This window comes from Homalodisca vitripennis, chromosome 6 (genome assembly GCF_021130785.1).
Source record: "Homalodisca vitripennis isolate AUS2020 chromosome 6, UT_GWSS_2.1, whole genome shotgun sequence".
In the NCBI taxonomy this organism is placed as follows: Eukaryota; Metazoa; Arthropoda; class Insecta; order Hemiptera; family Cicadellidae; genus Homalodisca; species Homalodisca vitripennis.
This window is the reverse complement of record NC_060212.1, coordinates 150,816,724-150,839,793: the sequence shown is the minus strand read 5'-3', so window position 1 is coordinate 150,839,793 and position 23,070 is coordinate 150,816,724. Positions and strand designations below refer to the sequence as shown.

The 23,070-nt window shown below is 33.0% G+C and overlaps 1 protein-coding gene across 2 annotated transcripts in view; it reads left to right on the top strand.

Moving 5' to 3' along the window:
- LOC124365014 overlaps nucleotides 1-19,765 on the top strand; it is a 47,451-nt gene extending 27,686 nt beyond the window's left edge. For both annotated transcript variants that reach the window (XM_046820895.1, XM_046820894.1), the window contains 2 exons: nucleotides 9,301-9,550; nucleotides 18,082-19,765. In XM_046820895.1, the coding sequence (XP_046676851.1) occupies nucleotides 9,301-9,550; nucleotides 18,082-18,602 (771 nt within the window). In that variant the 3' untranslated portion in view covers nucleotides 18,603-19,765. The remainder of the gene's footprint in view (nucleotides 1-9,300; nucleotides 9,551-18,081) is intronic.
- The last annotated feature ends 3,305 nt before the right edge of the window (nucleotides 19,766-23,070 follow it).

The following is a 23,070-nucleotide window of genomic DNA, read 5'->3' as shown; positions in this document are numbered from 1 at the left end:
TTATATTTTCTATTTAACTAGTTACTTTAATAATTCAACTTTTGTAAATATTTATACAATTTTACGTCTAAAGAAGTATGCTGAGACGTAAAAAACTTATAAAGAGTTTATTCATATATATATATATACACATGAAGCTTATTATTTGAGTAATAAACGACCACTGTGCAGCTGAAAAACAGCAGATGTTGACCAAGTATGGAATGTGCTCAAGTTTACATGTCAGCAAAGCTGTTGAATGCCAGCTGTCTACCATATGGCTTTTATCAACATTCTTGGAAATTGTAGTCATCAAATTTTATGTTTACTATTATTTATTGTTGCTGCATTTTTAAGATTTAATTTTTAATTTACTTCTTTTAGTTTTCAATAAAAAAAATATTTACATCTATGTTTCCAGTAATTTGTGGAAATAAATGTGATTTTGATTTGATTTTTGTTGTTGTAATTAATGATTACATTTTAAAATGTGTATAACAGCTTGAGGTATTGTTGTTTTGAATGGTTTATTGAGTGTATTAGGAATTCCTGCTTTGTTTCCTTGCTGAGTTAAAACCAAATTCTTAAGAAATCAAGCCTTTTGTAGTTTTTCCATTAAGTAAAATGATGTACATTTTAATTGTGTGTTTGTGTAATTCACTTGTCAATTTGTTGTGTTAAGCACTAATACTTCAATTATTTGTTTGAAGTTTATTTTTGACGATGGAACTGTTAGAACTATGCATCCAATGCAATTATTTTGAGTTAGAGGATAAAATTTATTGGCAAGGTGAGGGGATGGCAATGGATTCTCCATTGTCTCCTATTTTCGCCAATATCTTTTTGGAGGAATTTGAGCGAAAAGCTTTGGCTTCAACTCAGTTCAAACTGAAGATTTGGTGGAGGTATGTGGATGATACCTTTGTTATTTTTCCTCATGAAGACACTGAATTAAATAATTTTTTGAATCACATTAATAGTATTTCTCCTTCCATCCGCCTCACAATGGAAGTGGAAGTTCAAAACAAGCTTCCCTTTTTGGATGTGTGTGTAATAAGAGATAGGGATGTCCTTAAGACAACTGTTTTTCGGAAGAAAAGACACACAGGAAAATATTTAAACTATCAATCTAACCTTCAAAAATCTGTCAAAGAAGGAGTAGCCTACTCATTATTTGATAGAGCAAAAGAGCTTATGCTCAGATAAAGATGGATTAAAAGAAGAATTTATGAAAATTGAATCGAATCTTAGAGACAATGGTTGCCCTCAATTAGTAATAAATAAGTGCAAACGAACCAGAAGACTCATTCCTGAGTCAGAAAAACAGAATAGTGATAAATTTGCGTTTATGTCAATCCCTTATATGCCGGGATTATCTGAGAAAATTAGAAGAGTAGGCAGAAAATACAACATTAGAACTATGTTTAAAACACGCAATACTCTTAGACAAAGTCTCGTAAAAACAAAACCAAAAATTGGCACACAGGATTCGAAAAACTATGTTTACAGTATAAAATGTAGTTGCAATAGGGAATACATAGGCGAGACAAAAAGACCATTAAATGTAAGTGTAAAAGAGCACAAAGAAAACACGAGAAAAGTTTCACAGAAAAGTAAAAAATGCACATCATTGTTGGTCCGAAGACCATCATATGAATTTGGATGAAGCCAACGTAATACATCAGGAACCACATTTCTTCAAAAGGAAATTAATAGAGGCAACATACATTATAAATTATAAATTGACCAACCAATCAGTCAACCATCAGTCGAGATTAGGCCGCTTTGGTTGCCAATTCTAAAAAATGAACTAAAAAGAAAACCAAAAGTATCAAACGGATCAGATATTTGTAATAAATCAATGCGGAGTCACAATATGGTTTTAAGAAGTTCATCTAGCATGAACCAATAATAATAATAAAAAAAAAGGCCCATTTCTGTCCCCCTTCCTTTTTATTTCCGCCATCTTGTTTCTTTCTGCTATGACGATTGTCATTTGCTATTGGCCTCTGGTCAGTCGTAGGTGTTTGGTAGACAAATACAGACATATTGTGACCTGTATTCTGTAGTTCAGTTTTAATGATTGTGTATAGTTTTTTATTAAGTGCATGTTTAGAGTCAGTGAAGTTCACACACAACATGTTGGTTGTGATTCCTGAATTAGGCGTGCCACAACGCTTTGGTATGATTTGTTTATTTTAACCTAGTTTGTAATTATGTATTAGGTTAGTTATTTACCTGAAGAAGAGATCAGATTGCAGATCTCGAAATGTAGTGTTAACTACTGATATTTTGTTTCACTGAACTATGGCAAATGTCCAGAAAAATCTTGATTCCTTCACAATCCTTCCATCGTCAAAAATAAACTTGAAACAAATAATTGAAGTATTAGTGCTTAAAACAACAAATTGACAAGTGAATTACACAAACACAATCTATAGATCAATTTAAGTCAAGCTACCTGAAGCTATACATGAATGAACTGCACTGTTGAAAAAAGTCCAAACAAAATTATTTCCAGTAGAATGGAAATTTTTTTAAAAGTGAGACAGATGGGTTCTCCTCTGTCAGATATATTATCTGTATATACAGTTACATATATTTAAATTATAACAGTGTTATTTGAAAAAAGGTTAATCCATATTATTTACTGTTATTATGTTTCCCCTGCTTAGGTCTAGCTGTAATTGGTGAATATATTTCTCTGTTTTGGATAAGCTGTTCCTTAGAGCCAACAGTGTTTAGAATTTCAATGTTATCAGATTGTATATATGTCCATTTTTAAATTAATTTTTGTTGGCCAGTTTGTATTTGGAGCAAGTTTGTTCCCAAGTGTGTACTTTATGGTAAGACTAGTTTTTGCCATGTATAATAATGCACTCTATTGGTTTGTTTCCTTTTATTTTGCAGTCTACTTGCTCTAGGTTATTTGTGATAGATTACATCAAGTAGTTTTCTTGAGTATTTATTTTAGTGCTAATGTTTTTGGTTGAGTATTTAAGGACAGGGTTGATTTGTTTTCTTCTTGCAGTAACCGTAACAATTGTTTTATTTGGTCCTGGAGAAATTGTGGTTAAGAAAATTCAAATTTGAAAAGGCTGGTTTTCTTTTAGTATCATTGATTGTCATTACTTTGCATAGTTTTTAGTATTTATTTTTTTTTTATTCTTTTAGAAGTGAACATTTTGTAAACGTTGAGATATAAGATGGAGAAATCCGAATATTCATGGCAGAGGCATAGATCTCATAAGGTTTAAAAGCCAACTCTCTTGGTGAAACAATCTTGGGTTTTAATCCATAAGAACTATATTAAACTTCAAACATTTGTAAACTCTTGATTTTGGTCAATGTCTTAATTTTAAAGACACAAGCAATACACATATAAAGACTTTTTAGTTTTTCTTGTAGAATAAATACTTGTTGAATGTTTTGAATAAATACAGAAAAATTTGTGGTTTTTATGAATAGCCCATAGAATAATTTTGATTTGTTTAATATTATTTAAGAAATGAGACATTCCTTATAATTCTACAACTAAAAATAACAGCGTAAAAGCATATAAAGTTTAACATAGTTCTTTTGGGATAAAATCAAGATAACTGGCAGTACAGCAGGCTCAATCAATCAATAAATACTTTATTCAAGTAAATAATAAATGCACACTGTACATTGAATAGGGTCAAAATAACATTAATTAGTTTAACATAATTTATGCTTAGTAATTAACAGTTTACAATTAATTGTTCAAAGTATTATAGACTACTACTATTTTACCAATAAAGTTTATTTATCCAAACATATATATATATATATAAACATACATACATATACATGCATATACATACATATACATATATACATATATACACACACACATACAATGTATATTTAATGTATATACAATGTATATTTAATGTATATTTTGCAATACATTTTAAATGTTTCTCAGAACAGTGATTGTAATGAAATATAGAAAAGAAATTATCAAACAATCAAAATGGTAAAAATAAAATATTAACAGTTATACTACAAATGTATAAAAAATTTAGCTACACAATATTTTTTTTTTTAATTTTTATAACAAAAGATCTTGTAGCAAGCTTTTTTTTTATTTTAGGTTATTTTTATTGAATTTATTTTGTGTTATCTTCTGAAGACACATACTTAAACTATTATTATACAGCCTATTATTACTATGAAATTATCAAACATCCTCTTCTCCCACATATTTGTTGCTATTTTCCAGTAATAACACTGATGCTTTTGATAAAGTATTTGGAAGTTTGTATTATAAATAAAAGCCACCTGTAGTAAGTAACTTAGTAAGTTTTTATGATCTAGTTGAATCTTTCTGGTATTTTGCTATGTTCAATACAGTAGTACACTGTAGCGAAATGTTACCAACCCTTTAACAATATTTCAACATATATTATAAGGTCGCTAAAAGATAATTCAAATCAAAAGCAAAATTGATTCATGCACCCCTGGATTATTGTACAAAAAATTGTTATACTTTTTACGTAATAACACAACTACAAATTAATATTAAAAAAAAAAGCTAATTCATTCCAATGAGGTTGTATCTGATGAATGTTGATGCTTGGTACTTTTATATGTTTACTCACAATTGATCGTGTGTTATTTATAATTAAGTTTTGTACCAAGTGCAGTGTTTTGTTTGTAAAATAAATATTTGCAACCAATACAAATAATGATTATTCAATGGTACTAAATATACAGTGAAAACAAGATTCACTACTGTTATTATTTATAAACAGAGAATTAAGTATTATAAGTGTTTACCAGCAACAAATAACTTGGCATGGACCATCATTTATTTTATTACACTCATAGTTTTGTTATTGATAGATTGGGTTGTTAGTGACCATGGACAATCTCAGGTATAGGTCAAAGTGTGCGTTTTGATTTTTGTACTTACTTAAAAAACATGCTTCGTACATTATACTTAGTAATTTTGGGTTATTCTAGATCATAAAAACAACAGAAATTTCAAACCATGTCCCTCCCTCCCATTTTGTTGATATTAAAAAAAATTCATAATATTAATATTTTTTACACCTAGTATGTATGCAATTAGTTTTCTTTATTATTTTTACATAATATGCTGAAAAAGTATTTATCAGAAATCAGAAATTATTTGTTGACAATCTTTAAGATTACAAGTAGCGTCAATGAAAATAAGATATACATGTACATAGTTATTATTTAAGTCTTATTATAAAAAGTATTAGTGGTCTTGATTGAGTTGCCTCCCAAGAGTAGAATTCCTCTATCGTATAGATGGTTCTCTGCAGTAGCCAGTTCTTCATTACTGTCTTCATTTTCTTGAGATTATATAGATTATTCTTGATTTCTTCTCACAGAGCATTAAAGAGTTTCTTCCCAGCGTAGGTAGGTTTTTTTTCTCAAATAAAGCTGTTCTGTGAAGAGTTAGTGGGAAGTCTTGACCATGTCTTGTATTATGTTCAAGGAGGTCACCATTTCGAGGAAGGTCTCTTGCTAGGCAATACAATATTGTTTCTGTTATGTAAAGGGATGTTACCGTAAGTATTTTCAATTCTTTAAACATAGCTCTACAACTTTCTCTGGGTCCTAGGTTGTCCACTAAACGTATTGGTTTTTTTTTACTTAAGGACTTTGGAAAGGTTGAGTTTTGTTGTGCTTCCCTATCCTGCTATTCCATACCTAAGATGACTTTAAAATAGCGCATAGTACGCTATTTTAGTGGATTCAAGGTTGCTAGTTGCATGGGTTCGTCGTAAGGCATATAGAGATGAATTTAGCTTTAGGCATAAATTGACAGTGTGATTTGGCCAAGTCAAATTATCATTTATTGTTATTCCTAAATAATTCATGTCTTCTGCTTTTTGGAGGTCAGGGAGTTTGGACACATAGTTTTTATTAGTTCCTATAGTGATTTGCTTAGTCTTGGAGCTGTTTAATACTAGATCATTGTATCTGCAATATTGTTGGACCATATTAAATGAGATGTAGGAGTTAATTTCCAGCTGTTCAACATCCTTTTGGGCAGATAGCAGAACAGTATCGTCTGCATACATAATAGAATTTGTGTAGTTTTCCAAGAAATTTGGCAAGTCATTTGTGAATAAAATATATAGGATTGGCCCTAAGACGGAGCCTTGGGGAACACCTTGAGTCACTGGGAGCCTTCCAGACTTGACAGTGCAGGTGTCTCCATTTCATCTCTGTTTGACCTCCACAACTTGGTATCTTTCACTCAAGTAACTCTCAAACCATTTCAGAGCTGACTGTTGAATGCAAAGAGATTACAGTTTGGCTAGGATTAGGTTATGGCCAAGACAGTCGAAGGCTTTACTCAGGTCTAGAAAGATACTGGTGATGGTGTTGCCTTCTTCTAAGTTGTCTATAATAAATTCAACTAGGTCCATTATTGTAGTTACTGTAGATCTTCCTTTTCTGAAACCATGTTGTTTATTTGACAGGAGATTATTGGCTTGCAGGTGAGTGAGGAGTCTAGATAGTTATTTTTTGTATTACTTTAGATACAGTCGGTAGTAGTGAGATGGGACGGTAGTTTGTGGCCTCGTCTTTATTTCCTAGTTTATATTTAGGATATATTTTGGCCAGTTTTAGGTTTTTCTGGAATCTGCCTTGCATAAAGGATACGTTAGTGATGTGGTGTATTGGTCTTAAGAGTTCAGCCTCGCAAAATTTTATTATTTTGGAAGACATTTTGTCCAATCCAGAGGAGATTTTACTTGCTAGTGAGTGGATTGTTTGTTTAATCTCCTTTACTGTGGTAGGAGCCATCTCTGTCATTATGGTTTCTATGTTGTAAAGTGGGTTATATACTATGTTGTCATTTGATATTTGTTGTTATTTTAGGGTGTTGTCAGCAATATTAACAAAGAAGGCGTTAAGATAGTTAGCAATTTTATTTGGGTCGGTTTCTTGTTCTTGATCAATTTTTAAATGATTCAGGCCTGTTGTTGTTTGGTTTTTAGCAGCTCTTTCTCTATTTATAATTTCCCAGATTGCTTTTGTTTTATTGTTAGCTTGATTTATATAGCCTGCATTGGCCTCCTCCCAGAGTTTTAGATCATAAGCTTTCTTCTTCCGGTTTGCTTCAGTCTCATCTTCTATTCTTCCTGTGAGATTGAACTTATCCTGCGCTTTAATAAATTCTTTCTGTAAGCTCAAGGCTTCTTTGTTGTGGTATGTATTCCTTTTAGAGTGATGTTTCTTCGTTTTGAATGGACAGGCAACATCTAAGGCCCTAGTAAAGGTGATAAGGAAATTGTCATAAGCGTCATGAAATGAAAATGAAATGAAAATTCCTTTATTTATTTTTCCTTTATTTATTCCTTTATGTCATCAGTGTCATTTGATTGTGTCACATTTTCCCAAGTTTCTGTGGCTAAGGGGTGTTTTAGGTTGTTTAGATTTCTTGACCTTGTATCCCTATATGTTGAAGATGTTGAGTTGTCAAGTATTTCAGGAAGATCAACTGTGCAGTATTAACAGGTATCATCTGAGAGACCGGTGTTAGAGACTTCTACATTTAGTTTACCTGGAGGGAGGTTAGTGCAGATAATGTCAATAGAGGAGTTAGAGGTGGCTGTGACTCTCGTTGGTGGCAGGGTAAGTCTTCTAAGGTCATATAAGGCCAAAAGTTCATTTAGATTTAATGAAGCTCGTTCTCTGTTATTGGTAAGGTTATCAATGTTGATATCTCCTGTGACAATGATGTAGGAGTTGTTTGTGTGTACTTCTGTTATAGTGTCATCTAAAACTTGGAGTGTTGTCTCAATATTGGCATTTGGTGGTCTATAATAGCCCAGTATTTGTAAGTCTATTTTATTACTTATTTTTATTGTTATTCCAGTCACCTCACATACCATTTCTACACTATATTTAGGTTAAGAGTGGTAGTTTTGTTGGCTAGCTTATTGTGTTTATATATAGCAACACCCCCTTTGATATGTAACAGTTCTAACTGAAACTTGCTTATATTATAATTAATATAAGATTGCATGCTTGTTTAGAAACTAATTATTAATAATTTACCTTTTGGTAAAATGTGAACCAAGGAGCTGAAAGCCCATTTAAATGTTATAAACATGCAACCTGGTTTTTACTTGAAATCCACTTGTATGTTTTGTTTTTTGAAGGATATAAAAAAAGATAAAATTATAAAACAGTATATTTTTTTCATGTCATATGTCATCTAGTTTTCACTCAAAAGCGTAAGACACATAAATAATAGTTATATCACCGTCAGACTATTAGATAAAGACTAAAAGTCACCTCTTTTAGTATCAGTATATGGTTATCCGACTTTTACTGAACATTAATCTGACAAAAAATGTATTTTTTTTCATATTTTTACCTCAGAAATCCCTCTATCGATTTCCAGATTGTGAAAACCAGGATGTATGCTTATGCAAATTGGCTTTCGGCTCCTTTTATTATCATTGCAGTTTAGAATTTTGTATTCATTTTCAATTAATTTTATTGATTTGAATGGTTTAGTGGTCAATTTGTTAACATACTTGCGTTATCTTGTCTGTGTATATAAAAAATATTTAACACTTTTGTCACATTTACATTATTTAATCAATAGCCAAACATTGATACTTGATGTTTATCGAGCTCTAAACCTCAAAGTTAATTGATAACATCAGTGTTTTTTGCAAACTTCACGTCATCCTCATGGGAAGAAATTTTTTAATTCGAGAAATACATGTAACAATGTTTTAAATAATGCAAAATCAATTTTGTTACTGTCCAACATCAATGATCATCGAAAATCAATAATAATCGACCATCCCTATTTTTAAGGGAAAACAAAATTGTTGGTTTTCCTAAATTCCTAGCATTTTCATCATATTTACTTACCTTTTAAACCTTCCCTGGACTCCCACATATAATTTGAGACCAAAATTAGCCAACTCGGTCCAGCCATTCTCGAGTTTTAGCGAGTCTAACGAACAGCAATTCATATAATATATATATATATATAGATTATAATTGCCATAGTTAAATTTATTTTGTATGATTTAAAAAAAACTGTTTATCCTATACAAATATTCTTTATTTTCAAATACATCAAGCATTGAAATGGCGTCAGCTTAAACAGTAATGAAAAGAGAGAATAACAGCTCTCTTTAAAAAGTGATATCACTGTCACAACTATGGTTAAGCACATGATTTTTTAATTTTATTTATGGTAATGGAGTGTGAATATTATTGCCTTCTTAGTTTAGATCAAGATTTATTAAGGGTTTTGATGTTGACCAGATATTAATGTGTTGCTAGATTGAATACAACTGTACAGAGTTGTTTGAGGCTCTCAAGTATATCCACAGTGCAGCAGAATGCTATAGTTGTCACAAACCTCTTCGTTCGGCCCGGGTCTGCCTCAACGGCCACGGAATCTGCCTGGCTTGCAAGACCCGCTCCAACCGGATGTGCCCCATTTGCAAGGTTTCTGTGACTGATATTAAGCCTGTCATGCTTGACCAAATCATAAAGCGGCTCCCACGGATTTGCAAGTTCTTCCAGAAAGGTAGAAACATTCTTCCCTCCTTAAGTTAATTAACGTGTATTGCAGTAGCCTATTGTTGTAATGATGTATCATTTTAACACTTTCACTGCCGACGTCAACGCGCATGGAATTCTATAGACTGCTGACGTCTTTTGACAGTGCCGACTTTTACAGCAATAAAAATGCATTTAAACATATTTGGACTTCGGCATTGATAGTCATTTGCTATTTCCATGTTTTTATTTCTTACTCTATGGATTATGATCTATGAAGTGTTGTTGGCAGTCATTTGGAATATCGGAAAAAAGTTGTTTCTTTACGAACTACCATTGTGTCGGCCATTTTTTTTCATTCTGTTAATGCGTAGTCTGCATTGTTATTGTTTTCCTTGCTATTACTTTAGTTTATAACGTTTATTTTGTGAGTAAATACAATGAATCGTAACAGTATTGAAGACAATTCAAGTGATGATTTATTCGAAGATGACACAGATAATGATCCTAATTTATGATCTGATGGACTTGTTGACATTGTTTTTTTACTCAAATAAGAAGTATAAGAAAAATAGTAATAAAAACTGTTATTGTTGTGTTTTATAAATAATTGGTTTATTACAGAAATTTACAGTTTATTTTTGGTGAAGATTTTTATGATTACCCTGGAACAACTGGGTTAGGCCTCGGGTAGGATAGGATATGATAAGTGGACCCGGTTTTTTATATCGAAGAATGTAGTCATCGATACCTAATATCGGCATCTCAAATCCTAGACTATCAATCGATATAAAAGTACCTACAGTCCTCAATAACAATCATTTGTTTTAAATTAAAATATGAATTTAATATTTACAGTGATAAAACAAATTATTATAACCAAAATTAGGAAAACTGGAGACGACCATATTTGCTCCTCTCACAGTTTCAGTTGTTTCTTTTCCACAAATTTCACATAATGGGTTTTTCGGTACGAGTCCAACATGTTGAAGCCATGAAAAACATGTCTTATCATCTTTAAAAGCAATGTCGTGTATTTTATAAAATTGACTGTCATTTTTAATAATCAAAATTACTTATGTAAATTGAAATATTACCCTACGTATATTATTTTAAAGTGTTTACATCTGTTAATATAGATTATGTAATTTAATAGTTCAAAATAATTAATCAGTATCGATTGATTATATCGTTGGTTATGATTAAGTAATATTGTTTGCCAATTTCAATATAAAAAACCGGGTTTGCTTATCGTACCCTACCCTAGGCCTTTACACTAAAAAAATATTTAAACATAAGTGGATTTCAGTTGTAAATATGTGTAGCTATAGTAACAGTAATGGCAATGCTGAATATAGCAAATAATAATGAGAAATATATTATGTTATTAAGTACATGGTGATTACTTTTGGGCAACTTTCTATTTTTATAAAAAACATTGTTTTGAAGTTTTAAAACAACACTTTCTGCTTGATAATATTTATGAATGAGCATTTGTGTAGAAAGAGCAACTCAGCTTCAAAAAAAATTCAAGTCCCATGGTTTTCTTATATAATTGGTTAAAAAAATGGAGGCGGCAGTGAAAGTGTTAAATAATTCAATATAATTAACGTATCATTTTAAAAATTTGTAAATGTTTGCCACTTTCAGTGAAAATACAATGTTTATGGACCTTAAAATTACTACTCTATCCAAGGGGAGGGGGAGGGAGAGGAGGGAGAATATATATTTTTTTTCACAGTCCTAAAGATTAGAAATGGTGTCACATACAGTTACAAAACATACAGATACAAAACAAATAAACAAACAATGAAACAAAACAAAAAAATTTTAAAACTAACATATAACATTTGTACACAGCAACAACAATATTGTCAATAAATAAATAAACTACTAATATATTAATAGCTTTTAATAATCTGTGGTGAAATGTCTGTCCAATTTAAAAATTCGTTTATATTGTAAAAAGGCCTGTTCAACAGCCATTGATGCAGTTTCTTCTTCTTCACTTTTATTGATTCTTCTTCGTTTACTTCGTCTGGAAGACTGTTGAAGAATCTAGCCCCCACATATGATGGTTTTTTCTCAAAATATGTCCTGTGGTGACTGGGTAAAGTAAAGTTGTTACAATGCCTTGTGTTATAGTGATGAAGGTCCCTGTTCTATTGCATCTTCCTTCCAACTACGTTAAGAACTGTTTCTTGTATGTATAAACTTACAACAGTCAGTAGTTTCCTGTCTACAGCTATCAAGGGGTTTTAAACAGGCCATAATTCTTAGAACTCTTTTTTGCAATAATAAAACCCCTTCAAGATTCTTTGCTGAGGAAGCACCCCAAACAAGAATTCTGTATCTTAGATGGCTGTCAAAAAGAGCCTGATAGGCAATCTTGACAATACCAGATGAGCTGATAGCCTTAGTTCTTCTAATTGCAAAAAAGAGCTCTACTCAGTTTGCTACACAGATCATCAATATGTGTTGACCATGTTAAGTTATTATTGAAATTTACCCCCAAATGTTTGACTGTTGTGGCTGACTGTAGATCCGGAATGTAGGAGACTTTTTCTTTTTTGTTGCCAAAAGTGAGTTGCATTGTTTTGCCTTCATTAAAAACAAGATCATTTCTTTGACAATATTTCAGAGCTTGACAAGTTGACGCTGATGTATGAATCTATTTCCAAGGACTGGACTGATTTATTAGCTGTGAGAATTACAGTGTCATCAGCATACATAACTGAATGGCTGTATGGTTCAATGAAACAAATCATTTGTAAATAAAATGTATAAGAGGGGGCCAAGAACTGAACCCTGGGGTACCCCTCTAGTCACTGGTAGAATGCATGAACATCTTCCATGAACAGTGTGTTTTAACTCAACTAACTGACTGCGACCCTTTAGATAGTCGTGAACCATTTTTTTTGCTGTATGCTTAATGCCCATGGAATCAAGTTTCAGAAGAGTGGAGTCATGATTGAGACAGTCAAAAGCCTTGCTCAAGTCCATAAAAATTCCTGACACAGTCTTCCTTTCTTCAAGAGCGTCCAATATAAATTCTGCTGTTTCCGCTATAGCTGTTATGGTCGACTTTCCTTTCCTGAAACCATGTTGCCTACTTGTCAGGATGTCATTAATTTGTAAATGATGTACCAAACATTCAAACACTATTTTGTCAATAACTTTAGATGTAGAAGAGATAAGCGAAATAGGTCTGTAGTTTGACACTTCGTCTCTTCTCCCTTTTTTATGTATTGGTATCACCTTGGCTATCTTAAGTTTTGTTGGGAAGTGACCTTGATATAGGGAGGCATTGATAATGTGTAAGAGAGGGGTAATAAGTTCGTTTTTACAGAACTTCAAAAGTCTTTAAAATGAAATTTCATCTATTCCTCTAGACTTCTTAGGCTTTAAGCTTTCAATTACCCTGCAGATCTCTTCAGGTGTTGTTAGCAGAAAAGACCACATAACAGTGCGCAGGTCTGTATACTGTACGCTTACTTTAGTTGTTTGGGGTGTTTTTAGTGTTTCTTCAGCCACTGTAACAAAATATTTGTTGAAGTAGTCGGCTATTTCTGAAGGGTCGTCAATACTTCTGCCTTCATGTGTCAGTGATGTTATATTAGAGTTGTGATTGGTCTTTAATTCTCTCTCACTATTTATAACATCCCAAATCGCTTTGCTTTTATTGTCTGAGTTATTTATATGGTCAGTACTTATCTGGCATCACAAATTTCATAACAGATCATAATTAAAAAAAAAAAAAAAAAAAAACGCTTGTTTATTATCCCCTACTTTTCTACTCAAACGGGAATGTAGGAGGGAGATGTAGTCTAGTAAAGCCATTAGCATGTAATAGCTTGTTGAACATTTGTGCTTCTGAATATAAAACTGCTGAACAAGAGAAAAACATGCACAATGTTAGCAGTAAATTTACAGGTTTGTTGGAAATATAGCTTTTTTTTCTGTTTTGTCTAAGCAACCTGTTTTTATGAGTTACATGATAAAAAGAATTTCTTTAAAACGTATCTAGTTTTTTCCCATCCTTTAAATCAATAAAATCAATGACTACTTATGTTAGAGGTATTGTTTGATAAAGACAATATAGGCTATCATTGAACTAATTGTTGAAGTCCCCATTAACATGTTTGAATAATTGCCCTTTATTTTATCCTTAATATCACACCCCCTTCGATTGTGTCAATGTGCGGAAGGATGGGAATGACAGGTTGGATGAACTTGTTTGACCCACTGAAAGTCATGTTATAAGGGAAGAAGTTCAAAAACAACGAGTGTATCAAACAATTTGTGAGAATTAACTCTAAAACCAAGACAAAGATTCCTTTCAGTAGATATTTAAAAGCAAGTTATTCACTTAATGCAACAACAAGTGCACTAATGTTGAAGAATGTCTCACTAAAATAACACTAACAAAAAAGTTAATAGTACAATGAAACTGAAAACAATTACAGTAAACCCAAATTAAGAGGTCTGTCCAAAAAGTATATGACCGCCGACCAGTAGGTGGCCGCGGCGGAACCAACCGGTTATTGGAGGGGAGGGACGAGCCTAGTCCTTCCCATATTAGGCATTGAATACGATCCGGTCACTCAGTGAGTCACAGCGCTCTGTTCCGTACAGTACTGCCGTGTGTGTGCGTCGCATCTCAATATGACTGAACGTGTTGAGCAGCGAATTTGCATTAAATTTTTCCAAAAACTTGGGCATTCAGCATCAGAGACGATTACTATGATACGGAAAGTTTACGGTGACGTGTCTATGGGCGATACACAAATAAAAGAGTGGTTTAGGCAGTTTAAAAATGGCCGCATATCAGTGGAGAGTGATGACCTATCTGGCAGGCCTTCAACGGCCAGAAACGCTGAAAATGTTGAACGTGTTCGTGCAGCAATTAATGAAAACCGTCATTGACTGTCCGAGAGCTGGAAGAAGATTTAGGAACACCAAAATCGTCAGTTTGTAACATTTTACACGAAGATTTAAAAATGAACCGTGTTTCGGCAAAATTTGTTCCTTGGCTGCTGACAGAAGACCAAAAGAACTGTCGACTTGAAATCGCACAGGACAATCTGGATTTGATAAAAAGTGACCCAGGGCTATTTAAAAAAGTTATTACTGGTGATGAGTCATGGGTTTATGGCTACGACCCTGAAACAAAGGCTCAATCTTCACAGTGGAAAACTCGTGAAGAGATACGGCAGAAAAAAGCAAGACAAAGTCGAAGCAATGTCAAGACAATGCTGACAGTTTTTTTTTACCAGGACGGCGTTGTTCATCACGAATATGCTCCAAGAGGCCAGACAGTAAATAAGGAGTATTATCTTGAGGTCCTAAGGAGGCTACGAGATGCGGTGGGAAGGAAACGACCTGAACTGTGGACAAGCCGTGAATGGATCCTACACCACGACAACGTGCCAGCTCATTCCTCAAATCTTATTCAGCATTTTTTGGTCAAACACGACATCAACCAACTACGACAGCCTCCCTACAGGCCTGACATAGCTCCTTGTGACTTCTGGCTATTTCCGAAATTAAAAATTCCTTTGAAAGGAAAAAGATTTGACGATGTTGAACAAATAAAACAAAATGTGACGAAGGACCTGTTAGCCATTCCGCAAAATGAATTTAAGGAGTGTTTCCGGAAGTGGGAGGAGCATTGGAATAAGGTAGTGGCTTGTGGAGGGGAGTACTTTGAAGAGGACCAGATTCCAGATTGCTGTTGCCGCCGAGTAATGTCAGTTCATGCCAGACGTCAAGGTCGGATACTTTTTGGACACACACCTCGTATTGTATATACATACGATTCAGGGTTTATAAAAAAGAAACTGGATTAGCTATGGGTTCCTTTTTGCCAGGTTTATTAGCAAACATCTTTTTGCATAAATTAGAAACCAACAAATAATCAATAATGATAACCCATTTCATGGTAATGTACTTCATGTGTAGCACAGTATGTGGATGACATTTTATGTTTCTTTCAAGGTAATGGAAGAAGAGAGATAAATTAGTTCTCTTTTACATTTATTTTAACATTTTAAAATTTGTTATATAACACTATCAAATTTTAAAAAGCAACTCAAAGAAAAAATTAACTTTTTCGACTTGACAATAACAAACGAAAATGGTAATCATAAATTCAAAATATTCAGAAAACCATATCAAAACGACCTTCTTGTTCAAAAAATGTTCTAATCATCCTTGGAATCATAAAATACCAGAATTTAACTAAATGGTAAACAGATCAAAACAAAATTTTCAATGAATATATCTAATTTTGAAAATGAAAAGAAAATAATTATAAACTTGGCAATAGAAAATGTATACAGTACCAAAACAATTGAAAAAAATATATGTGAAATGATCTATGGCTAAAACCAATAAAAACTTAAATGGTAATGAAAACAAACAAGAAAAAGGATATATTTGTCTACCTTTTAGCACTATTTTAAATAAAGCAACAAGAAAAACATTTGAAAAATCTACAATTAAGCTATAGATCAAGACATAACGGGTTTGATCTTATTAATAAACAGTTAAAGTAAACCAAAAAACAAAATGATTCTTATGAAAATTCTGGAATTTGTAAAATTAATTGCAGTGATTGTCAAATTATTATATTAGCCAGACCTGTTTAAATTTCAAGTTACTATTTAAAGAAAATATATACAAGACTTAGAAATGAATCAACATAACCAGTATATGAAGGTGGTTTTAAACATCTCTTACAAACATGTTGTAGTTATAAAAGTATGAAAGAAAAGCTGGAAATTATAGAATATAAGAAAAAGGGAGAAAATTATATTCTATATAATATATTTAAATTATAAAAGAGATTGAATTAACATATATATTAAATACAATACAAGTCGATACAAAAAATCCAATATTTGAACAAATTTTAAAACTAAGAAAGTAATCCTAACGTAGACTTTACTAACATAAGAGTTCATTAGATATTATCATCACCATATGTGTTATTATTTTTATTTGTTTATAGTTTGTTGTGAGGATATAATGTTCAACGATATGTATAATTTTGCAACCGTGACATGGCATGATTGCTGAAACACATGTCAGCAAATACAAAATTATGAAAAATTTAAAATCCAACACACACACAGACACACCCACACACCATTAGAGGTTATTTGTTCTTTTTTATTTTACTTTTATCAAACATTGCAGAATGTTAAAGATTATTGGAAATACAAGTGTTTGTCACATCAAAACATAGAAAGACTGAGAAATAAAAACAAACCATTTTAAAATAGATGTTGGCAAAAATATATGACTGTGTGACACTCAAAGGGTTAACCCATTGCGGATCAACGACGTGAGGGTGACGCGGAGCGAGGCGTGGACCAAAAGCACAATGACGTGACCCTCACGCGGATGACGTGGTACGGATGACTCATTTGTTTTGAACGCTTATCGCTGTTATAAGTCTCGGAGATTATTTATAGTCCGTTTTCCTGCACTGGCTTCCTATCTTATCTCTGGTACCTGTCCATAAATACTTACTCCCCTCGTTATCGGTCAATAACGTTTTTATTTGCGACAAATTGTTTGTCTGAGTCGTACAGTCGTGGCGTTCGATTTTCCTTTGCCTCGTGTGCGTGTACGTAAATAAAATGGGTGATAATTTACGATCATCTGAATTAGATAGACTATTATTAGAAAGTGGAAGTGATGAAAGTGATATCGATAGTGTTATTGAGGATGGAGACGATTCTATCACGCGTATAATTGTTTCCGTGACTATCACACCAAAATCCACTACTAAGACAAAGACAGTCTCAATATTTTGTAAATATTAGATTAGTTGTTTCTTGAAGTGACAGTTTTATTACAACATTTTTTTATTGTGTAAAACGTTTGATCCGTCCTATATCAAGCAGCTACAACACGCAAAAAACGTAAGTAAAAATGTTATGTACCTGTATTTTTACATTTGTTCTAGTATAATATACTTGTCTAATATGATCTGTATAATGCTTATATAACATAAATAACAACATAAACAAACAAAACATGTATAATTATATACGCTGGCCTAATTAGCGAGCGCGCTAAGCAGGCAGGTAGGCGTGCAAACACTGCGGGTGCTGCGTTGTAATACGGATTAATTCGTACTCTAAGGCCCGCGCGCGCGCCGTTTTCACGATCCGCAATGGGTTAATGTAGATTTCCAAAGACAAACTTTTTCCAATTTTGAAATTCCTTTAAAAACCTCAATTTCATTAGCAAAAGTAATCATATCTGATCAAAAAACAAATTGCCTTTGATAGATCAAATTATAATATTTCCTAGGACGAAATATTTCCAAAATGCAACATAGTTCAGTGTTTAATAATTCAACTTAAACATTTTTGAAATAATTGAAGACATTAATATATTGTATAGTTTTAAGAAGAAATTCTGTTTACTGACTTACCATAACTAATACTATCATTCTAAGGATAAGGAAAAAATTAAACTAGTAATACTAGTAGTTTGTTTTGTGAGAAAATTTTAACAACACGTACTTGTTTTTTTGTTGTAAAGGTTGCGAGAGTCTTGTGTTGGTCAATGACAATGATCACGAGACATTCTGCCGCTATCGCCAAACAGAATGTCGTATACCTCAGTGTGGGTGGAGAGGTGTTGCAGGGAAGCTACTGGAACATCTGGAGAGTGTCCACGCCAAGGATCTGGTTCGCACCGCCTCCGAATCTAAAATATTGATGTCCTTCAATACCAAGATGAACAGGGAGGGTCTGTGTGTGATCATCGCTTACAACAACATCTTCTGGCAGCATGTCCGTGTTCGGGCGGGCAGGCTGGTACAGTTCTACCAATACGTACCGCTTGAGAAACCGAAAGAGAAGTTTGCTGTGATGGTCACCTTTCACACACCTGAGACCAACTATTCTAGCACCATTCCGGTCCACAGCGATGCCTTCGACTTCTACAGTCTGTTCAAAGACAAAGAGTCCTTCCACCTACCCAAAAAAATAGCTCTCTCCTTCAACCAGTTCCATAGTGGAGTGCACTACTCCACGGAGATAATTAAAAAACCTTTGTAGATCACTTGCTCTACAACATACACATTAAGCAATTATTCTGAAAAAGAGTAATATATGCTGTAGGACATCTTTGATTGAACAGCTCATTTTAGTCTCCATATTCTCTTATTTTATCTAGTATTCTCTCTGATTTCCCACGAAATCAATCAATATTTTATATTTTAATAAGTGCCTTAGTAATAGTTTTGTCAGATATTTTTTGAAGTATTAGTCTACAATTTTTCATAAGATTTGTTTTTAACAAGTTGATAATCGCTGTGTTTTATAACTATGTTGTTACTTTTGTACGTATATTTAAATATAAGATATCTATTATCTATGGTTTCTTTTTTGGAACTTGAAAGTTTCATTGCTAATATTGTTTTGGATAAGTAACTGTTATCCTAATAATTACTAATAGCTGGGCAAATATAACTTCTGCCTAGAATATAATTGAAAAATATGTTCCTCAAAAGGCTGTTATTCTTTTATTTAAGTTTTAAGAATATTATATATTGTTAAACGTATGACACTGCATACAAATAATGTCATTTTTATCTATTTTAGTACAATATCCACATTGTACAATAATGTGCCTTAATAAATTTGTGTTAATGCATCTTTAATCTTTTAACATGCATTTTGCATTACTAGCTCCCATATTGTACAATAATGTGCCTTAATAAATTTGTGTTAGTGCATTTATGATATTTTTAACACATTTTACATTATTAGCTCCTAAAAATTACACTATATTTCAGGTTGTAGTATCTATCACCACCATTATTCAGGCATTAGAACAAATACTCTTAAACACACAATGTTTAAAATAACCTAAGATGGTATAAGGCTTTTAATAACCAAATAACATAAAATATATTTTCCCACAGTATTTACTAGAGTATGTGATTACAAACATAAACAAATCAAATATTGTTGTATACTTGTATTGATATTTTACTATAGAAATAAGCCAAAGAATATTAAGTATTATAAGTATACATTTATGTAAGTATTACTATGCAGTTAACATGTATACTGATTTATCACTTTAGCTCATATATACCAAAGTGCACCTACAACCTACTGCAAAGGTGAACTTTTATTATTGGTTGCAAGAGCAATAAGTTTATTTTATCTTATTTGTATTTGTATTTTTAACCAATAAATGACAATTTACATTGCATTGTGTTATTTCCTTTTATAATTTAATTGCATAATTGAAAACGATGTCAATTGAGACACGCACTGCTTACATGATATATATTTGTCCTTGTATTATTCAATTTAGTCCCACTAATATTATAAATGCGAAAGTTTGAATGTTTGGATGTTTGTCCTCGAATCACGCTGAAACTGTTATACGGATTGTGCTGAAATTTGGAACAGGTATAGCTTTTGGTCTGAATTAACATTTAGAGTGCTTTTTACCACCCATAACACATTCATTTCACCAAATAAAGTCGAATTCAAATTGAAAAAAAGTTTGTTTACATTCGAATGTTATGATAAGAACGAAACGTATTTTGACAGCTGTTGACAGCTATAGTTCGAGAAACTTTATGAAACATCTGTTTACATTTGAATTTTATCAATAATAAGTAAACAGTGCTTGATCGGTAGTGTAATGCAGATACAGTAGAACCCCTCATATCTGGCCTCGGTTTTACCGCACCTCGGTTTATCCGGCCACTTCCCGGAAGACAATATCGAAATTTATTTACCACGGCTTGCAGACGCGCAGTTGCACGCACTAGTCTCCCACGACTCTTGCGTTATTTTGGTGTATCTATTTGTTTACATTTTCCTGTGTTGTCCTCAGTTGAGCTAATAGGTTTAACCTGTAAACAGTTCGTTGATTATTTCCAGTGCGGTTAGTACAGTACAGTACAATTGTTTTGTTTCGTCAAGTGCTGTGTACTGTAGGTTGGTTTATCCGGCCGAATCGTTATCCGGCCAGGGGCTCGGTCCCGTGGTGGCCGGATATGAGGGGTTCTACTGTAGTAAATAAAACATTAATATATAAATTTTACTCCAGATTGCGCCAGTGACGAATTAAAATCATCTTATGCATTAAATACTGTTATAAAATGTGGCACCCTGAAGCCAGCCAACAAAAAACTATTATCTTAACGCCTGAATCTCAGAAGAAGATACCTATATTAAACACTGACTGTAAAAAAAGTCAAATACAACAAAAAAACATCTACAGTGTCTCGCTCAAGTTCAAAAGAAAAAAGAAGCTACTACGAGTTATATTTCCAGCTCTAAAGGAAAAGAAGAATCACCCCTTAAAGAAATCGCTACAGTGACAATTAGCCAGCCGCTTAAAACCTGTAGACTCCCACCAGAACATGCTAGGATAAGAAGGGAAACAGAAACAATAGTAGATTTTTTCGATAACAATATTGAACACTATAAAACATATACCCTAACCTTTCAGTAACCGAGTTACCCATACAAACACCAACTCAAAACTCCCAAACAAACAATAGTATTTTAGCCCATCTCCACAGAAAAATGAACAAATACAGAAATGGAAAGATCAAAGAAATCCATTGACACTGTTTCACTAAAACACAAACCGGATGGCCAATAAAATTGAGATGCTTAATGCACAGTTAAACATACTAAAACCTTATTTAGTAGTTCTCACAGAACAAGGACAAAAAAGGATACTCTTAACAACACCAGGCTCATTGGCTACACTCTGAAAGCATCTTTCTGTTGTGAAACTCATACAAAGGGAGGTGTCGCAATCTACACAATAAATTCGTTAACAGCTAAAACTGAAACAGTTAACTTAAAAGAGCTTTGCATTGAAATGACTTGTGAAGTGGCCGCATTAAAAGTTACCTTAAAAAAATCAATACTTTTTTTAAGAGGAATTCATAGAACACAAGGAAATCTAGAGGCAGGACTAGAAGTAATCAATGATGTCCTTGAAAGAATCTCTGCTGAAAAATACTCCACTATACTCATTGGGGATATAAATATAGACTGCCTTGCTAGAAGGAACGACTACCTCCAGCTGAGAGACACACTTAGTGGCCATAACATGTATAGAGTCGATCTCCCACCAAGCAGAATAATACCAATGTCTCAAACATCAATATACTGTGTCTGCACCAACCTGTTGCCAAGTGAATTGGATATTGAAGTTCTAGACACATGCATATCCGACCACACAGGTCAGATGTGCAGGATTGTTAGAGACACAGACCCACCTACAACACTGACAACAAAAAAAGACACACTAATTATAGAAACCTACTTAAATTAAAACAGCTATTGAAACAAGAAGACTGGACTGAAGTATACAGTACAATATACACAAATAATGCATATGCTAAATTTTATACCCTGATTCAGCAAGCACTAAATCAAACATGTCCCCTAATAAATGCAAGGCATAAAAGAAAAACCAACCATGCTATTACTAACCCCACTGCAATAGAACTAAAAACTCAGTTTCAAAGAGCCCAAAACACATACCTCGCAAGCGGTATGGAAGAACACAAGAGAATAGCATCAAATTTAAAAAAGGAATGTGATTTGCAACTACGACAAATAAGAAAACAAATAAATACATCTAAAATTGCAGAATCCAGTAATAAATAAAAAAACTATCTGGAATATAATAAACTCTGAAAGAAAACCCAAAGAAGAGACAAACCATCTAACTAGACGAAGTTCAAGGGCAGGAAAAAACAAACCCATTAGAGATAGCAGACCATTTAAATCAATATTTCACCACTGTTGCTGAAGAAACAATAAAAAGCAATGGAAATGTTAAAAGACAACTAACTTTACCAGTTCTTAACACAGTTCCTCCAAATCTTGTATTAACACCAACTTTTATACAAGAAATGTCTAAAATTATTAAATCACTGCAACCTAAAACTTCAGCGGGGTATGACGATATATCCTCTAAACTATTCAAGTTTTGTGAGGATGAACTGATACATCCCCTTATAGACATTACAAATAAGTCTTTCAGCTCAGGAACCTTTCCCTCAGCACTCAAAATAGCTAAAGTTTATCCCAAATTCAAAAAAGGCTCCGCAAACCAAGCAGCCAACTACCGTTCCATTTCGCTAATACCTACTTTTTTCTAAAATAATTGAAAAAATAGTTTTAATCAGACTGTTTGAACACCTCTCACTTAATAAACTGTTAACACACAATCAACATGGTTTCCTGGCTGGAAAATCAACGAGCACAGCACTGATAAGCCTAGTAGATTTTCTTCTAGATCAACTAGAAGAAGGAAATACATCTACTGCTGTACTCTTAGACTACAGTAAAGCTTTTGCCTGCCTGGATCATGACTACCTATTAAAGAAATTAGCCACTCTAGGAATACAAGGGAATGCAAAAGCCTGGTTCTTCAGTTACCTAACCAACCGAAGCCAACTGGTTGAAATTACACATTTAGTAGATGGCAAAATAGAAGCAGTTAGCTCTAAACCAAAGCCAATTACTCGAG